We start from the raw sequence: 17,402 nt of genomic DNA, 5'->3' as shown, positions 1-17,402 counted from the left end.
CAGCCCTGTCCCTAGGCCCATGAGGTGACACTGGGAGGTGTGGTCTGGTGCTTTGGGGTGCTGCTCTGCACTCCACGTGGCTGCAGAGGCACGGGAGCTGCTCCCACACCAGCACCAGCACCACCCCAGGTCCCAGGGACGCCTGACTCCCTGAGCTCCACATGGTCCCAGCCTAGAATTCTGCAATTCCCACTCTGTGAAGTTTGTCACTGGGAAAGAGCGCCAAGACCAATCAGCCGGGAAGGCGTGAAGGTGGTGCTTGTGCCCGAGGTCTCGGGACCTTCTGAGGGGTCTGAGCCGGGGCCTGTCTTCAGTGCGCCCTGCTTCTTCCACCAACCTGCTGCTTGATGGGGCTCTTCTGGGAGGGGTCTGGCCTCAGGTTCCTGGTCTCTCTCTCACACCAGCAGCCCCGTCCCCCTGGTGGTCAGAGGGGTTTGTCTGTGCACCCAATGGCAGAGGCCCTCAGAACAGCCATGTGGCGGGCAGGTCCAGCTCATGGGAAACGTGACTATGTCTCTTTGAGGAAGTGTGGCTTCTTTGGGAACCATATTCCTTGATGCAGTCGCACAGAGTCACCAGAGCAGGCAGCAGCAGTTCCACAGGCACCCCATGGTTCCTGGACCCATTCCAGGCTCACCACAGGGGGCAGGCCCTTCCCACCCCCCACCCCAAGGGTTTTGTCCCCACACTGGCTGGGTCTTCAGCTGGCCATCCAGGCCACCAGTCTGTTGGCTCACTTGAAGAGCATGTTGGGCAAAGGTGGTGGTGTGCAGGGTGCTTGTGAGCTCGTGGATAGGGGAAGCAGGTCCAAATCTACCCAAAGGAAAGTTCTGATGAGGACAAGGCCCTGCCCACCACTACAGAATGTCCCCAGTGCCACTGGCTGTGTCCCTTAGGAGAGGTACGTGCTGAGGTCTGAGTGGCATACTGGTGGCTTTGAGTTTGGTAAGAAAACATGGGTACCGTTTTACCTACTGTGTCCTCCATCTCTGCCCTGTAGAGCCCATGGAGCAAGTATCCTGCAAAAGGAGGTCAACTGGCATCACCATACCTGGTCGTCTGGTCTCAGGGCTTTCACATTCACAGAAGTTATTCAGGACCCAAAGACCTTTTGCTTATGAGGATTGTTATCTATCAATATTTACCATATTAGAAAACAAACTGAATTTTAAAATATTTGCCTAATTTTATTTAAACAGATATAAATTCATTACATGATACCATAATAACAAAATTTTAAATGAAATAATAACTGTTTCAAGGAGCTGGGGTGTAGCTCAGTGATAGAGTGTTTACCTCGTATGCACGAGGTCCTGGATTTAATCCCCAGTACTGCAAACAAAATTCTCAAAAATCTAGTTTTTAAAAAGTTGAGAGAGGGGCTGGGGATGTGTCTCAAGCGGTAGTGCGCTCGCCTGGCATACGTGCGGCCCAGGTTCGATCCTCAGCACCACATACAAAGATGTTGTGTCTGCCGAAAACTGAAAAATAAATATTAAAAAATTCTCTCTCTCTCTCTCTCTCTCTCTCTCTCTCTGTTTAAAAAAAAAATTTTTTTAAAAAGTTGAGAGAGTGGCTTATTTTTGTGCTTTTGCATATTGTCTGGTTTCTCATATCTGCTTTTGGTCAAATGGTAGCAGTATGTTTTGGCCTCACACAGATATGTACTTGAAAACAGGAAGAGTGTTTTGATTGTTTTGTTTTGTTTTGTTTTGTCTTGGTGCTGGGAATTGAACCCAGGGCCTCAAGCATGCCAGACAAGTGCTCACCACTGAGCTACACTTCAGCTCTCATGCATGATCTTGGAGCATGATCTATTTTCACTTGGAAAATGTTGACTGATTGAGTTATAAACTCTTCCAAACGCTGACATGTTTCATGGCGTATGTCAAAGAAATCAGTCAATAACATCATTGCCAGTTACATCAGGGAAATCTCCAGCTACTCAGAGGCTGTCAAGGTCAATGGTGCTGGACATACTTCTCCTAAACCTTGATCTTGCTTGAAAATTCCTCCTTATCATTGGCCAGAGATGCTGTTGCTGTTTCCCTTGCCACGATAGACTCACTTTGCTCTTTCTGCCAACACCTGGACGGAATCACTGTGGTTCGTCTGTCATTGGTCTTTCTAGTTGTCCACTGGCCACTCGGTCACACCTGAGCACTCCTGCAAGGCCACAGTCTATGGAGAGTCAGTGCAAGGGCTTTTGCCCCTTCCCATCGCATTGCACAGAAGCCTCAAGGAGGGAGGTTGCTTTTTCTTCTTTTGAGGCAGGGATCTGCAACATTGCCAGGCTGTTCTTGAACTCCTGACCGCAAGCAATGCTCCCACCTCAGCCTCCCAGATGCTGGGACTATGGGTGCACCACAGCACTCAGCAAGGATGGAGATTTAACAATATCAATAACTTACAGCTTCATCAAAGGCAAAACCGATCTCTGTCAGCCTCAAGTGCATGGCCTCAAAGAACAGCATACCTAGCTATCAGAGCCATCGTTTGATGTGTCCAGGCAGATTCATCATCAATGAGAGAGTGTCCTGTGAAGTGTCCCCGGCCACACAGACCCTGCGAGGACATGAGCAGAGACCAGGGGCTGCTGCCAGTGTCTGCACAGGAAGAGCTGGAAGAGGGGCCCGCCTGCAGCCCGCAGCAGCAAGGGTGCAGGGACACTGGAGCCGGTGGGGTAGAGCCAAGCCTCGCCCCTCTCTGTAGGCTCCGAGTTGCCCCAGAGACTTGAGACCTGATGTTTCCCTGAAATGGACAGAAATATGGGGCCCTGGCTCTGTTGCCCTCCCAAGCACACTCCAGGCAAGTTAGCCAGCTCTTCATTCTGTGACTAAAAGACCTGACCAGAATCACTCAGAGGAGGGCTGGGCTGTGGCTCAGTGGCCGAGCGCTTGCCTGCCACGTGTGAGGCACTGGGTTTGGTCCTCAGCACCACATAAAAATCAATAAATAAATAAAATAAAGATATTGTGTTCATTTACAACTAAAAAGTATTTAGAAAAAAAAGGAGTTAGTCAGAGGAAGAAAAGTTTATTTTGGCTCATAGTTTCAGAGGTTCAGTCCACGGTCAGCTGACTTCCCAGCTCTGGACCTAAGGTGAGGCAGAACATGACGGCAGAAAAGTGTGGCAAGGGAAAGCAGCTCAGCGCCTGGCAGCCAGCAAGCAGAGAGTTTGGTGCAAGGAGCCTGGGGTGATACGACCCCCAAAGACACAACCCCAGTGACCTGCTTTCTCTGGCTGCCTCACCTGCCTCCAGCTACCACCCATTAATCCATGCAAATTAATTAATCCATCACATGGATTAATCCACTGGTGAGGTTTCGGCTCTCATGATCTGGTCATGTCATCTCTGAACATTCCTGCATCTCACACTTGAGCTTTCTAGGGACACCTCACGTCCAAACCATAATTCTGGAGCTATTACCAAGGCCACAGGTTTGACATTAGGGTCTGCAAGGGGGCACCAAGGGGCTCTGTAGGGGTGGGCCACAGCAAGGATAATGCTATATCCCACGGCCACACCAGAGGTCAGAGATAGAGGCGGACATCCAAGAGTTGGTCATGTACATGACCTGGCATGCACAACGTCCTGGACTCCATCCCCAGCACCACACAAATAAAAAAGATAATTAATTTAGTCCTCAACTCCGACATATGGATTCGAAATGTGATTTCCCACTCAAGAAGCCAGAGGCCCTTGAAGACAGGCTGGTGCTGGGTCTGGCAGCCTCTCTCCCTCCGGGGTAGGCTGACAACAGCCCTGGAGCTGTTACTACTAACGAGGTGCTGCATGCTCAAAAGTGGGTGGGCAAAGCCAATGCTTCTGGCAGAAGGGCGAGCTGTCAGAACCTGGCAAGAAGGCCTGGCAGTCCTACTGCTCAGACCTCAGTGAAAGGCCAGACTCACAGGCTCTTTCAAGACTTTTATTGTGACCTGACACAGAGGCCAGAAGTGGTGACTGTAGGTGGGTGTGTGGGGTTGGTCTCCAGCAAGGCTGGGTGGGCTTTCATGGTGCCTGATTGTGGCCAGCACACCCCCCCACACACACACACACTTCTGTCAGTTCAGCAAGCAGGGCTGCCAGCTCGGCCCTTGGCTGATTGGAAGAGCTCAGGGTTACTATCCAGGCGATTGTCTGATTTTAGAATCAGGGTGGGCCAAAGGGAAGGGCTACAACTGGATCCAATTAAGGCTGGATGCTACATTCTGAAAATGGACCAGCAGATCCCCCGTCAAGCCCCTGGAGCTTGCAAGCTGCGGCATTACTTGGAAGAAGTATCTGGGCAGAGGTGAAGGATCTAAGACAAGAAGATCGTCCTGGATTATCTGGGTGGGCCTTTAATGCCTTCCAGGTGTCATGAGAGTCACCGAGGAGGGGCTGGGGTTATAGCTCAGTGGCCGAGCGCTTGCCTAGCATATGTGAGGACTTGGGTTTGATCCCCAGCACCACATAAAAATAAATAAATAGAATAAAGGTGTCATAAAAAAACTTTTAAAAAAATGAGTCACTGAGGAAATAGATCTTCTGCACACTGGTACATCCAGGGAAAGACCCAGCATTTATCTGTTTACCTGTCTCCTGGGCTAACAGTACCACTGGACAAAAAAAAAGGCACACAGGAGGACGCTTCCCAGCTGAAGTGTTCCAACAGATCAGCCAGGAAGTTTCCCACCAGCACAAGGCAGTGCTGTGTGCCTCCTGGGAAAGAAATACAGTCACAAGAGAGCCCTCTTGCCCCCAGTGAATCTGACTAAGTCCCTAAAGTCACCCTCTAGTCAGCAGGAATAGAGGAAAATGCCATGTTGATGGGAATACAATCAGCAAAGTCCTGAGACCACCAAGACCAGCAACCTTTGTCTTCAGAGATGACCTCCAGAAGACACTGGCGAAGTCTTTGGACCACAAGAAAGGTCGGCAGGGCTAAAGTGTGTCAGGGAGGAGTGCACGTGTGCCAGGAGGCCATGGAGACGCAAGCCCAGAGGGGCTGGGGACCTGCCTGGGCTCACAGGTGTGGCCTCACAGCAGCCCACCTGTGCCCTGGGTTGCTGTTGCCTGCCCAGGCTTTTCTTAGCTATCAGGCTTCCCTCTTACATTAAGGGAGCCACGCCCAGAGGACCTGGAGACTATCTCTAGAATGAGGGGCTGAGCTGGACACAAGAGCAGGAGGACGAGCAGGACGTTCAGGTGCCTGTGTCCCTTTGGGGGCCCATCCCAGCTGCCAAAACAGGCCCAGGCCTCAGTGAAAGGTCAGACTCACAGGCTCTTTCAAATCCTTTATTGTGACCAGGCAGAGGAGCCAGAAGGGGTAGTGACTGAAGGTGGGTGTGTGGGGTCCCCAGTGAGGCTGGTGTGGGCCTTCATGGTGCCCGACCGTGGCCCGGCCCCAGGCCAGTTCAGCAGGGGGCCGGGCCGGCAGGCCGGTCACCAGCTCAGGACACCCGGGCAGTACTTGTCAATGAGCTCCTGGTAGTAGGGCCGCAGCTTGTCCACGTCCGGCAGGTCGGGGCACTTGGTGTACAGGTCAAACTTGCTGCAGCAGGAGAGGGGCAGTGAGCCTCCTGAAGCAGCCCTCAGGCCACAACCCCCTTCGCCTCCCCCAGGAGAGGCCTCACTTAAACTCCTGCACCCAGGGCAGCATGTCCAGGTCTCGCTGGCTGCACAGCTGCCTGTAGTCGCCGCCCGTGTGCCATGGGTAGAAAGAGTGGAACCTGATCATGTAGAAGGCCTGCAGAGGCCACACCAGAGAGCTCAGCCCCAGTCCAGCTGGGCGGAGCCGGATGGTGCTGGGCGGGATTCCGGGCTAGTCCCTCCCCCACCTACCTCCGGAGGCAGGGAGAACTTGTTGAACCTCATCATCTGGTATAAGTACTCTGCAGGAGACAGGGCATCACTGCCAAGCACTGAGGACAGCCTCGCCACCTTGTGGCACCCACACGGCCTGCCTCTAACTGGACTCACCATCATGGCCCCAGGACATGAGGACGTTCTCGAGCCCACAGTGGGGCTGGTACATGCCAAGTTCTGAGCTGCAGTGAGAGATGCACATGAGGAGGGCACAGGGTGGCCTGGGAAGGGTGGGCCATCCCCGGGGTAGGGTCACCTGTATCGAGGGTCCCAGAGGTCTGGGTTCTCCTGGAAGGTAGAGTCACAGAACACAACAGAGGCCTGGGGACGGCAGCCAACAGGGAAGGTGTCTCCAACGACTGCCCACTGGGAAGGCATGGCCAGCAGTGGGCAGGGGGCACACAATTGACCCGAGAGCTGAGACGGCCCTCACCCCCACCTCCAACTCCCAGCCCTCACCTGGGGCTCTCCCCACAGAGCCAGGACCTTTCCCAGGTCATGCAGGAGCCCAACAAGGTGGAACCAGTCTGGGGGAAAAGGACATTATGAACTAGGAGGGTGCCGGAACCCGGGGGGGGGGGGGGGGCGGTGACCAGGCCCTGGGCCGAGAGCCCAAACCCCAGGGCCTGCTCCCCCTGGATGGGTCCTGCCTTCCAGGGTGGAGGGAACACCCCGCCCCGCCACAGCTTGAAGGTTGTACCCTTGTCTGGGTGGGCCTTTCGAATGCCCTCTGCTGTCTGGAAGGCATGGAAGGAGTTGGGGAAGTCCACATCTGGGTCCGACTCATCTACCAGGCTGTCCAGCATGTCCACAGCCTCCATGACAGTCATTTTATTGCAGGAGAAGCTCCCGAACTGGGCGTGCTGGGTGAAAGGGAGAAGTCCGTCCCTCATAGAGTCAAGGAACCAGAAGAGGCTCAGGGGGATGCAGGACAGGGCCATCTGCAAGGCCCTCTCTGTCCACTCTGGGCACCAGGCTGAGGGTGAAGGGTTTGCACAGGTAGCAGGGTGCCAGCACCTTCTTCCTGACGAAGTCCACTGTCTGGTGGGTATGCATGAGCTTGTAGGTAGCAAAGACACGGTCCAGAAGAGGGCCCGACTGCAAGTCAGATGGTCAGCTGAGGCTATGTGTCAGGCCAGCCGTCAGGCCAGGGAGGACAGCCTCCTTCCCCAAGGCCAGGCCCCACAAGACGTGAGCGGCCCAAAGCACACCCCTCGAGCTGTGGGAAGGGGCATGGGTAGGGGCCGGGCGAGAGGGGACAGACAGGGAGGAGTCCTCACAGTGTAGTTTCGGAAGCTGCCCTTGTCTTTGGCGGCCTCTGTGCCCATGTCAGGTCGGTAGATGAGGGAAGGATCGGGGCCCTGGTGGAGGGGGGATTTGAGCCATTTCACCATCATGCCAGCCCCACGAGGAAGCAAGGACATCCCCGTGGGACTGGAGCTGCGCACCCCCTGCACCGGCCTTGGTGACCCCCTGGGTCCTGTCTGCTGAGGGGAGCTGATGTCTGCTTCCAGGCGGAGGGGAGCTGGGCGAGAGCAGCAGCCCCGCTTGGCACCCTTGCAGGATGGAAGCTGCTTTTAGGAAGCCTGAGTTCATCAGGGAGCCTGGGGGCCAGGGGCTGCTGACCCCTGCCGCATCTGGACCTGAATGAACAGGGCTAGCAGGAGCCAGCTGGAAGAGGGTGGACGCCTGAACCGTGTGGGGAACTCACCACAACCACCTTCATCCTGAGAGGGTGTGTTGGCAGGCTTGAGGTTGGCGCGAGATCTCCCAGGTGCCTCTATATATGCCCACAGGTTACATAAGTGACCGGCACTATTTGCCCCTTGGTCTTGGCCCTTGGTAATGAGTGACTACTGCCTTCCTCCTGGCCTCAGCAAATTAATGTGTCAGCATGGGAGCAGCCCCCCCCCCCAGCAGGCCCCTCTCCCTGACTTCACCCTCCCTGTTCTCAGGTAACTGACTTGCCTGGACATCCAGGCACTGCTCTCTGCACCTCCCTGTCTGCAGTGGGCCCCTCCCAACACAAGGTGCAGACGCTAGACCATATCCCAAGGTGCAAACTCCCCCATACTTTATCTTGAGAAGCAAAAACTTATCCTCAGGGCACCTATGGATGATGGGTGAGGCAGTCTTGTTGGAGAAAAAACGATCCTATGGCTGGTGGTACAGCTCAGTGGCAGAGTGCTTGCCCAGTGTGCGCAAAGCCCTGCATTCATTGCCAGCACTGCAAAAGGAAGAAGGAATGAGGAGGAAGGAAGGATCATTCTGACAGTTATTATGCGGGTAAGGAAAACTTTATTGAAGACAGTTGCCACGGGAGAGTGAGACAGAGCACAACAAGACTGCTGGGAGGCACAGTCAGTGAGCACCGGGGAGTCACAGAGCACAGACGGCTGAGGCTCCAAGGCAGCAGGCCTGGCCAAGGCCTAACTGGCTCTTGCTGGAGGCAGGTAGGTGATCAGATTCGAGGGTGGAGGATTCCCCATAAACTGATTTAGGATTCTTGCTAACCCAGCAAGGCCCAGCAAGGACATGGCCAAGGTCAGGTCTCGTCCTGAAGAGGCCTTAGGGCAGCCTTCTGCAGTGTCCAGCTCCTGGGGAAATGGCTCCATAAGCCAATAGCACTGACCAGGGCTCAAATACATTTCATGGTCCACTGGCTCTGAGGACACAGCAGGGACCACGCGGACAGAAATGCCTGCCTAAGAAGCAACATTCTTGGAGCATCAGAGAGGGAAGGGCACATAGTAGAGACTGAAGGTTGGGACCTTGAAGGCCAGAGGTCTAGGCAAGAAGTCTGTAGAGCTGTCACCCATTCAATGGGCTCCTCCGGCAGCTGTGCTGAGAAGAGGTGGTAGGAGAGACCCCACAACACCCTCGCCACTTAAAATGACTGTTCTGCTCATCCTTCACTGATTTGCCTTTGGTATGTGTTTCCTCTGTCTCCTCCCACTGGAGCCTCAGCTTAGAAGGGCCTGTCTGGACTCTTGGACATTCCTGCATGCTCCATGCTCAGTTCACACTAGGCAGGATGGGGGTGACAGCCTCCAGCAGGCTAGAGCTATCTCCCTCAAAGCAGGTGGTGTCTCAAAGCAGGAAGGAGCGGCTTCTGGATAGGATTCTGAGGAGGGGCCAACAAGGTTAGAACGCTTCAATAGCTGGACGTGCGCTGGGAAGGCCCGTGGGGTAGGGCAGGCAGCACTGCTGCTGGAACTCCACAGGGGCGGCAGGGGATAGCCAGGTGTCACTGTCACACCAGATGCAAGGCTGTGGGTCATGACAGGCCACCTTCTGACACTGCATGGCTTGCCAGGAGGGCAAGTTGTCCCACTTCAGGGAAAAGCCCTGGGGGACCTACAGCCCACGTCCAGGTCTGGAGGAGGCAAGGTGTCACCCAGAAGAGGGTCTGGGGGAGGCTGAAGGAGTTCATGAAGAGGGAACATCTTGTACTGAAGAACAGACCTCACAGGCCCAGAAGGTGTGTGCTGGACTCTGCCTAGTGCCCAGGAGCCTGGGAGGGGGTCTTGGTAGAGAGAGTGCTGTCTCTTCCCAGCTCACTCTGGACCCCTGGCCTTCACTCCAGGACCTCACACTGTGTCCTCACTGTCCATCTGCCTCTGTCGACACCATTCTGTGGCGGCAGGGCACATGACCCTGGAGCCCAGGCTGCTGGCCTCTTGTGGGGTGGCTATTGCAGCCACACCTTCCATGAGTCTGGGGCCTTACACCCTCTGCTCCTTTCTCTGGGGAGCCTTGGAGGAAGCTGAGACAATGGCTTCTGTTCTCATGCAGCGATTTTAAAAAAGGAATCATTAAAAAAAAAATCCATCCCAGCCCAGTGGTCACTTATAATCCCAGCAACAAGGTGAGTTAATGCTCCAAGTGACCCTCGAGCTGGAAGAGCATCTATCTTGGGGGTACAGAAAGCCCAAGGGGCAGGTCTGTTGGTGACCCTGAGAGCCAGTTCTGTGGTGGGCACTGCAGTGACCAGAAGCACATGTCTCCCCTCAGTGTGGCCACCTCTAGAGTTGGGGTAAGGAAGTGCCCCTGCCAGGTGGCTGTGAGCCGAGGGTGGTGCCAGGTGGCTGTGAGGCGAGGGAGGCGCTGGCAAGCATTCGCACGTCAAGTGCTGTGTGAGTGCCGATAAGTGAAGCAGAATGGCTTTGGGGCTCGAGTGACACACCTGCGAAGGCCCTGTCTTGGGCATGGGGAACTCTGCTCCTGGGCTGTGGTTCTCTATCACTTGAGGCTGCTTCTCCCCCCACCCAGGCTCTGGCCTCCACCATCCCACACTGGTCCTGCTGTGTGCCCCACAGGGTGGACGGGGGTGGGGAGCCAGTATCGCTGTGAGGTTCAACCTGATTTGGGTTGGATCTTTCTCTTTCTTTTTAAAAAATATTTATTTTTAGTTGTAGTTGGATACAATATCTTTATTAATTAATTTATTTATTATGAGGCTCGAATCCAGGGCCTTGCATGTGCTAGGTGAGCGCTGTACCGCTGAGCTACAACCCCAGCCTGGATCTTTTGCTTTCTTTTTGTTCCTTTTTATAAACTTTAGGGTTCAGTTTTTTTGCGGGGGTTGGTACCAGGGATTGAACCCAAGGACACTATACCACTGAGCTGCATGTCCAGCCCTTTTTATTTTTTGTTTTAAGACAGGGTCTCCCCAAGCTGCACAGTGTGGACTTGAATCTGTGATCCTCCTGCTAAGAGTCGTTGGGATTATAAGTGACCACCACCCCACTGGGCTGGGGTGGATTTTTTTTTTTAATGATTCCTTTTTAAAAATAACTTTTTAAAAAATTTTTAAACAAAGCTGAGGCTCAAACCCAGTACATGCGAGACAAGTGTTTCACCATGAGCTACAGCCCCAGTCCCTGGGGTGGATCTCAGTTGGCCTAATTGGAGTGGGGAAGGGGTGACTCTGCTCCTCCCCAGAATGACCCAGGAGTGTCCCCGAGCCCCTTCCCCCCCTGCCCCCCTGGGATCCAGGTCTTCATCATCACCTCAGCTTTGACTCCACTGATGGTAACTGGAGCCCTGGGGGTCCCTTTGCGACCTCTTCCCTCACCTCAACTCTGAGAACCGTGATATCGTAGTCTGCCCTACTGCCCCTCCGGTCTCAGGGAACATCGGGAAGGTGAGGACCTCTTCCAGGGAGGCACAACAAGCACAGAGGGCAGGAGAGCAGCAAGGGCCTCCCTGCCAGAGGGCTGCAGGGAAGAAGCCTATGGAAACACATCAACTGCTCTTCCCTTTTCCCAGAGGGGGCCGGCCCCCTGTTCAGGACTGTGGCTGAGGCTCCATGTCCCTGAGAGACCCCTTCTCTCTGAAGCCCCGTTTGGCAACTAATGCTGCCCGCCACCTCTGCCCAGCACTTGTTCCCTGAGTGTGCACAGTTCAGAGACACACAAGCCTGGGGCACACGGGTGGTGCATGTAGACACACTGCACATCCACACGGGTTCAGGGTCCAAGCCTGCAGGTGCAGTGCTCAGGTCCAGCTGCCTGAAAGTGCTCCAAAGGGCTGGACCAGGGCAGGGGCTCAGCTGCAGCTCTGGGGTCAGTACCGCACTCCGGCTGGGTGCGATGGGCAGGGGTGTGCCAGCATGCACTTCAACCATAGCTGTGGGGGCTGCTGGGGTCCACAGGTGCTAAGTCCCGCCGGCCAGCTGGCCCTACAAGCTGCCAGAGGCGGTGGCTGAGGTTCTGCACCTGGCAGGTGCCTAGCATACAGCCAACCCGCAGGAGCTGGGCTTGGGGCCTTCGGGATCCCAAGTGTCGCCGGGGACCTGAGTGTCGTCGACCACCATCCTGGAGAGGCCGACCCATAGTGGGAGCCAGGCTGGCCCTCCCCTGTGGCTGGGGAGCCTGATGAGGCTTCCAGACCACAGGCAGGGGTGCAGGGTGCTGGGGCTGCTGGCCACCGGGAAGAATCTGAGCTGAAGGCTCTCTGCAGAGGGGAAAGGATCATGTAAACTTTAAGGGCTCAGCTTTTCAGAAACCCCCAAACCCAACCACTTTCTTCTCACTGCAGGCCTAGAGTCATTGACAGGGAAGCCCACAGTTTCCCCAACAGCCTGGCAGAGGACCAGGGGAAGCCCAGAGGACCCCGCCCCCGCCCGCCCCCCCCCACTGCCTGGGGCACAGCCAGGGGAAGCCCACCATACCTCAGAGCTCAGTCCTGGTAAGTTGACCATTTCAGGAGCAAAAGTCACATGTCCCACTAACAGCACCTCCCTGGGCAAAGGGCACCCAGGCACCCTGTTGACCCCTCTGAGCCCTCCCTTTAGGGTGATCAGGGGCCAACAGGCCTGGGGATGCCTCCAAGTCTCACCTCCCCCAGCATACCCCTCTGGTGGAGGGGCTGCTCTGCCGGTGTGTGTGTGTGGGGGGGGTGGGGGCAAAGGAAGCTGCCCCGCTCAGGAAACGCTGAAGGTGTGGCGGGGGGGGCTCTGATTTGGGAGATAAACCCTAGTGAGGGGGTTCTCAACCGGGAGATGTGGGGGGCACACATGTTCTCAGAGCTGTTGGAGCCCAGCACTCACCTGGGTTTGGAGGACCGTGAGCCCCAGCCCAGGCCGCCAGACTGCGCGCCAGGGAGCTGCAGGTAGAGGAGGCTGATGCAACCCAGGGTGACCGTGACCGCCAGGAGCCGGGCCATGGCGGGCGGGGCTGAGGAGGGAGCGGGTGGTGAGCCCAGCAACTGGGGACTGTCTTGGACTCCATCACCCTCATCAGCTTGCACAGTGGGGATCCCTTGAAAACCCGGGGGCGCCTGGTGTGGGCGTGCGTCTGCTGGGTACCTGTGTGGGTCCGGGCGTCCAACGGGCAGATGTATCTGGGGTCTTTTGGCGGATCCCGGAGCGTGGAGCGAACTGGGCTGGGCTGCCCTGGGGTCTCCTCGGTCAGTTCCCAGTCGGACTGAATGCCTGGGACCGCGCCTAGGGCTCCACTGCACCCCCAGCGCTAAATAGGCTTTGGAGCAGGAGGCGGAGTCCGACGCGCCGATGGGCGGGGCGCCCTCCCTGGCTTCCTCCTCGACCTGGTCCTGGGCAGGGTGGACTGCGTAGTGGAGCCCACCTGCTGCCTTTGCCTACTGGTCCGGTGAGCAATGAATGGGCGCAGAAAGGGGCAGCGTGACAAGGGTCACTCATGGGCCCGTCCCTGCTGAGTAGCGCTCGGCGACTGGTCGACCGGTCGGGAACCTGGAGGCTACAGACCTCACTCCTGGCACCTTCTGGTGTGGAATGCAGCCCCAGAGCCTGGTGGGGCCAGCCCTCACGGGCTGCAGGGTGGGTGCTGGGGTGTGGCGTACAGTCATCTGGCCAGGGCATCCATCCCGTCAACCACCTCCATCTCTCCATGTGACAGCAGGAGTGCTGGGCAGGCCAGGGTCCTCAGAGGAGACTGATCACTCCTGACCAGGCCATTCCTACCCTCCTGGAGACTCCCTTGAAGCCTACCCTACAGCCCTCTTCACCAAAGTATTGAGTGGTTTTTGTAAGAAATTTAGATTTAAGTCAAGGTGCATCTTACTGGAGTGCTGCCCACCCAGAGTCTCTCCCCCAGCTCTAGGCACGGCCCCATTCCTGACCCTCTCTGTGACACTGTTGTGTACATATGCAATATGACATGACATATATGTATGTCTTTCCTACAATTGGTTCTACTCTAATATCCAGGAATTACGTGAGTCCTTATTGATGTGAAATTAGGTGATTTCCAGTCCTTCCATGAGAAAAACCCTGCCACCTCAAATTCACTTGTGCCAAGTGTGTTGTTCTCCACAAAGTTTGCAGCAGTCCACTGTGGATCCTTGAGCACCTGCTGTCATCACCTTCCACTCTGCCAGTCTGAGAGGAGGCCATTATCTCATCACCCTCATGAGTGTTTCACTGCCTGAGCATCTCTATGCCCTTTGGGTTTATTCTCTGTCTCATCCTGTCCCTACTCTCACCCACTCTGTTGGGCTCATCCAAAACCTGGTGGACCACTCTGTGCCTCCTGCTGAGCGCACCATGGGTGCTCAACAAACATTTGCTGGATGAATAGTCCAGAAGTGTTGAATGCTGGCCATGCTGGAGAGCTGGGCTTACCTCCTGGGGAACACAGGCAAGCTCGGGCCTTTATTCACCTGTATATTTTTACCAGTCAGATTTGGCAGTGGTCTAATTTATGTAAGAAAAGCAGAGTGGTGGCCAAGAAGACAGGTGAACATGGGTCTGAGGAAGAGGTGTTGGGAGGCAGGCAGGAGAGAATGCTGTGATGGCAGGATGAACAGGTCAGAAGGAGACTGGGCAGGACTGGAAGTGGATGAAGAGACCCTTTGGTTTGCTGGAGCAGGGTGCTGGACAGTAGGAAGAGGTTATGCTTTGGATATGCAGAACCCAGCAGAATTGTCTGTCCTATCAGCCTCCAGCCTTGTGGGCCTGAGGCTCTGAAGAGGGCAGGCTGGAACATAATTTTGGGTTCAGAGATGGAAGGTCCTGGGAACTGCACTCTCCAGAGAGAATGCAGAGGCAGGCTGGGTGGCTGAAAACAGATTTTTTTTTTTTTTTAAGAGAGAGAGAGAGAGAGAGAGAGAGAGAGAGAGAGAGAGAGAATTTTTTAATATTTATTTTTTAGTTTTCGGCGGACACACATCTTTGTTTGTATGTGGTGCTGAGGATCGAAGCCGGGCCGCACGCATGCCAGGCGAGTGTGCTACCGCTTGAGCCACATCCCCAGCCCTGAAAACAGAATTTGTTTGCCTGTACTGAAGGGACAGCAGGAACGGTCAGCAGAGGACACAGGTGGAACCAAGTCTGCAGCTCTGCCTCTTCTCACCAGCCCCCACTCCACCCTCAGTAGGTCTCTAAAAATGCTGGCAGCACGACCATGAGACACAATGCCTTGGTATTATCCACCCCCCACCAGTACAGAAAAAGCTAAGTCCCATCTTTGTCAGGTTTTTACTCTGGGACAGGTGGAGGTAAGCTTCACTAGAGTCACTGTCCATGTCCTTTCTTTCAGACCCTGGGAAAACAGAATGGCTGATACATCCTGGAGCCCATGTCCTGTCTCTTTGAAAGCCCTCAGTAGTGGGAGTCCTCGGGTCCTCAGGCTCAGTCTGGCATTTGTTATGCCCCCTTTTCCCCCAACTAGATTAGAGGCCCCCACTGGTCCTGTAGCCCCTGAAGTCACATCTTATGGCACCTGCTATATACAACTGTGCCCCTTAAGGTGAAACTAAATTGTCTCATTTACCCTTAGTCATGGAAGCTACTTCTGGGAGTGAAAGGCTTTCCACTCCAGCACTACTGGGGGCTTTGTTTGGGGAGTTAAGGTGAGAGAGGAGTTTGATACTGACAGCAACTATTCCACAGAAAGATGGGATTGATGTGGTGGGGCACTGGTAATCAGCTGTGGGAGGTGGGCAGGACAGGTGGGGCATGTGGTAACCATGGGTGGAGAGTGGGAGCCAATGTGCTTGGGCTCAGTGATGGAGTACACCTCCCTGTTGGTCTTTTTTTCTCTGAGAAGGAAGAGCAGCTGATCATCCATGAAATATGGGAGGTGGAGACAGAGGACTGAAGTGAGTGCTGACCACATAGCAGCAGGCTGGATAGTGTGTGGGGACCATATGTCATCTGTGGGTCACTCTGCCCTGGATGATAGTGGGTGTGGACCTTGAGTGTATAGATGGTCAGGACTGTATATGTTTTTTTGTTTTGAGAGCGGGGAAAGAATTGGGGATTTAACCCGGGAGGCTTTACCACTGAGCTGTATCTCCCAACCCTTTTTTTTAAGTATTTTTTTTTAAAAGAGAGAGAGAATTTTTTTTTTAATATTTATTTTTTAGTTTTTGGCGGACACAACATCTTTGTTTTTTTTTTTTTTTTTTTTGTATGTGGTGCTGAGGATCGAACCTGGGCCGAACGCATGCCAGGCGAGCGCACTACTGCCTGAGCCACATCCCCAGCCCCTCTCCCAACCCTTTTTATTATTTATTTTGAGATAGGGTCTCACTAAGTTGCTTAGGGCCTCACTAAGTTGCTGAGGCTGGCCTGGAACTTGTGATCCTTCTGTCTCAGCCTCCAGAGTCCTGGGATTAGAACACCACAGCTGGCACAAGGTTGGATCTTGTGAGATGGGAATAGTGAGAAAACAGGCAGGAGGCTTCAGATGTTGGCAAGATGATAGGCCATAAAAGGTATGCTGAGTGGGGGTAAAATGAAGGATGGAGGCAGCCAAGAGGCTATGGGCTGAGGACAGTGGTTTCCTGGAGGAGACCTGAACCTTCTGGAAGAAAAGGAGGCTCTGGGAACCAGGATCCTTGAGAAGGGGAGAAGGCTGGGCCAGTGGCAGAAAACCTGAAGAGGGAGGGGGGAATTCAAGGAACTCTTACATGGGATAGGGGTCCCTTGGGCCAGGACCACTAGGTGTAGTGGGACTGCATGGGGGAGTGGGGAGCAGGGCCTTCAGTCTCCAGGAGGAGAACTAGCTCTGGGCTGAGACATCAGGCCAGACTTGCCCAGGGACTCTTCTCCTGCACAGTCAATGGTGTGCAGAGGACCTGCAGTGATGAAAACAACTCAAACCAGCTCAGGCAGAAAGGGCTCCTTTGACCTCGTGTGAGGCGGAGGCAGAACAGGGCTGGGACTAGGGCTGTGCCTCAGGGCCAGGGCGGGACCCTGGAGCCACTCCCTCAGCTCATTCATCCTCCCGGGCTGGCTCCTGCGGGTGGAGGAGACCGAGGGGCCAGCAGTTTCTGCCTCCAGCCAAACTCATTCAAAAAATAAAAATAAAAAAAAAGTCTAGCCCTGTCCCTTGGCCTCGCATATCAAGGATCTGGTGCCTCTCCCAGAGTGTCCCGCCCCTGACTCTAGTGTCCTCTTAGTCAAACCCCGGGGCACGGCGGTGCAGCCCCGGCCAGTCCCTCTCCCTGGGGCGGTGCGGTCTCCGGGAAAGGGGTCTCACATTGAAGAAAACATCCGACCTTCACAGCGGAACCTGCCGGACTCCCCTTCCCACACCGCTCAGCCTGGTCGGGTCCAGAGGCCTCCAGTTTGGGTGTTCTGGGGGGCAGAGCCCTGGCTCCCCCAGTTGGCCTCCGCCTGACACCGCGGAGCCTGGGGACCTCACTCCGACCTCCCGACTGGAAGCTCCTAGGGGCGGACCCCGGCCTACCTCCACCCACGTGCGAGGGTCCAGACCGCTAGGTCGGCCCTGACGCCGGCCGGCTCTGGATCACTGCCCACCGCCTCCTAGGCTGGGCCGACTGACCCACCCGAGCCGCCGTTCGCGTCATCCGCCCCAGGGGCGGTGCCCGGGGCCGGGAAAGGGACCGAACGGCGCCCTTGGGTCCTGCCCACGCCAGGTGAGCCAATGGGGCGCGCCGTTTCAGGCTCCGCCCATGTGGGCGGGGTGAGGGCGCGCAAGCGCAAGGCGCGCCCGGGCGGGCCGGCTGGCTGGGAAGATGGCGGCGGAAGCCCGGGCCAGGGCCGCGGCGGAGCGGGCCCGGGGTGTCCCGGGTGCGCGGCCCAGGGCCGGCGCCGGGCCA

The 17,402-nt window shown here is 55.6% G+C and overlaps 2 protein-coding genes across 4 annotated transcripts; both read right to left on the bottom strand.

Moving 5' to 3' along the window:
* Positions 1-5,268: 5,268 nt before the first annotated feature.
* Miox (myo-inositol oxygenase) lies at positions 5,269-7,676 on the bottom strand. 3 transcript variants are annotated; one of them, XM_046443597.2, is made up of 10 exons: positions 7,564-7,676; positions 7,133-7,213; positions 6,870-6,950; positions 6,553-6,715; positions 6,312-6,379; positions 6,109-6,173; positions 5,967-6,034; positions 5,829-5,878; positions 5,621-5,733; positions 5,269-5,538 (listed from the first exon to the last, which is right to left on the bottom strand). In XM_046443597.2, the coding sequence occupies exons 1-10, from the start codon at positions 7,576-7,578 to the stop codon at positions 5,430-5,432; spliced, it is 813 nt and encodes a 270-aa protein (XP_046299553.1). In that variant the 5' UTR covers positions 7,579-7,676; the 3' UTR covers positions 5,269-5,429. The 3 variants fall into 3 exon arrangements, with proteins under 3 accessions (XP_046299553.1, XP_046299551.1, XP_046299554.1); XM_046443595.2 differs by having other exon boundaries at positions 6,109-6,218; positions 7,564-7,635; XM_046443598.2 differs by lacking the exon at positions 6,870-6,950 and having other exon boundaries at positions 6,109-6,218.
* Positions 7,677-10,270: 2,594 nt separating this feature from the next.
* Positions 10,271-12,851, bottom strand: Adm2 (adrenomedullin 2). The gene is made up of 3 exons (XM_046443480.2): positions 12,664-12,851; positions 12,406-12,532; positions 10,271-11,810 (listed from the first exon to the last, which is right to left on the bottom strand). Exons 2-3 carry the CDS (start codon positions 12,519-12,521, stop codon positions 11,474-11,476), a joined length of 453 nt encoding a protein of 150 aa, XP_046299436.1. The 5' UTR covers positions 12,522-12,532; positions 12,664-12,851; the 3' UTR covers positions 10,271-11,473.
* Positions 12,852-17,402: the final 4,551 nt, after the last annotated feature.

This window comes from Marmota monax, unplaced genomic scaffold, assembly GCF_021218885.2.
Source record: "Marmota monax isolate L192 unplaced genomic scaffold, Marmota_monax_Labrador192_F-V1.1 WCK01_AAM20220418_F8-fsc00234, whole genome shotgun sequence".
Taxonomy (NCBI): Eukaryota; Metazoa; Chordata; class Mammalia; order Rodentia; family Sciuridae; genus Marmota; species Marmota monax.
This window is presented reverse-complemented; position numbering and strand designations above follow the sequence as displayed.

Excerpts from the sequence above, each read along its gene's own strand:
- Miox (XM_046443595.2), bottom strand. Across the intron at positions 6,716-6,869 it reads TGGACTTCGTCAGGAAGAAG|CACGCCCAGTTCGGGAGCTT; the intron begins GTGCTGGCACCC and ends CCTTTCACCCAG. Across the intron at positions 6,219-6,311 it reads CTCTGTGGGGAGAGCCCCAG|TGGGCAGTCGTTGGAGACAC; the intron begins GTGAGGGCTGGG and ends ATGCCTTCCCAG.
- Adm2 (XM_046443480.2), bottom strand. The coding sequence starts at position 12,521 with ATGGCCCGGCTCCTGGCGGTCACGGTCACCCTGGGTTGCATCAGCCTC. Across the intron at positions 11,811-12,405 it reads TCACGGTCCTCCAAACCCAG|AGAGCCTTCAGCTCAGATTC; the intron begins GTGAGTGCTGGG and ends TCCCCTCTGCAG.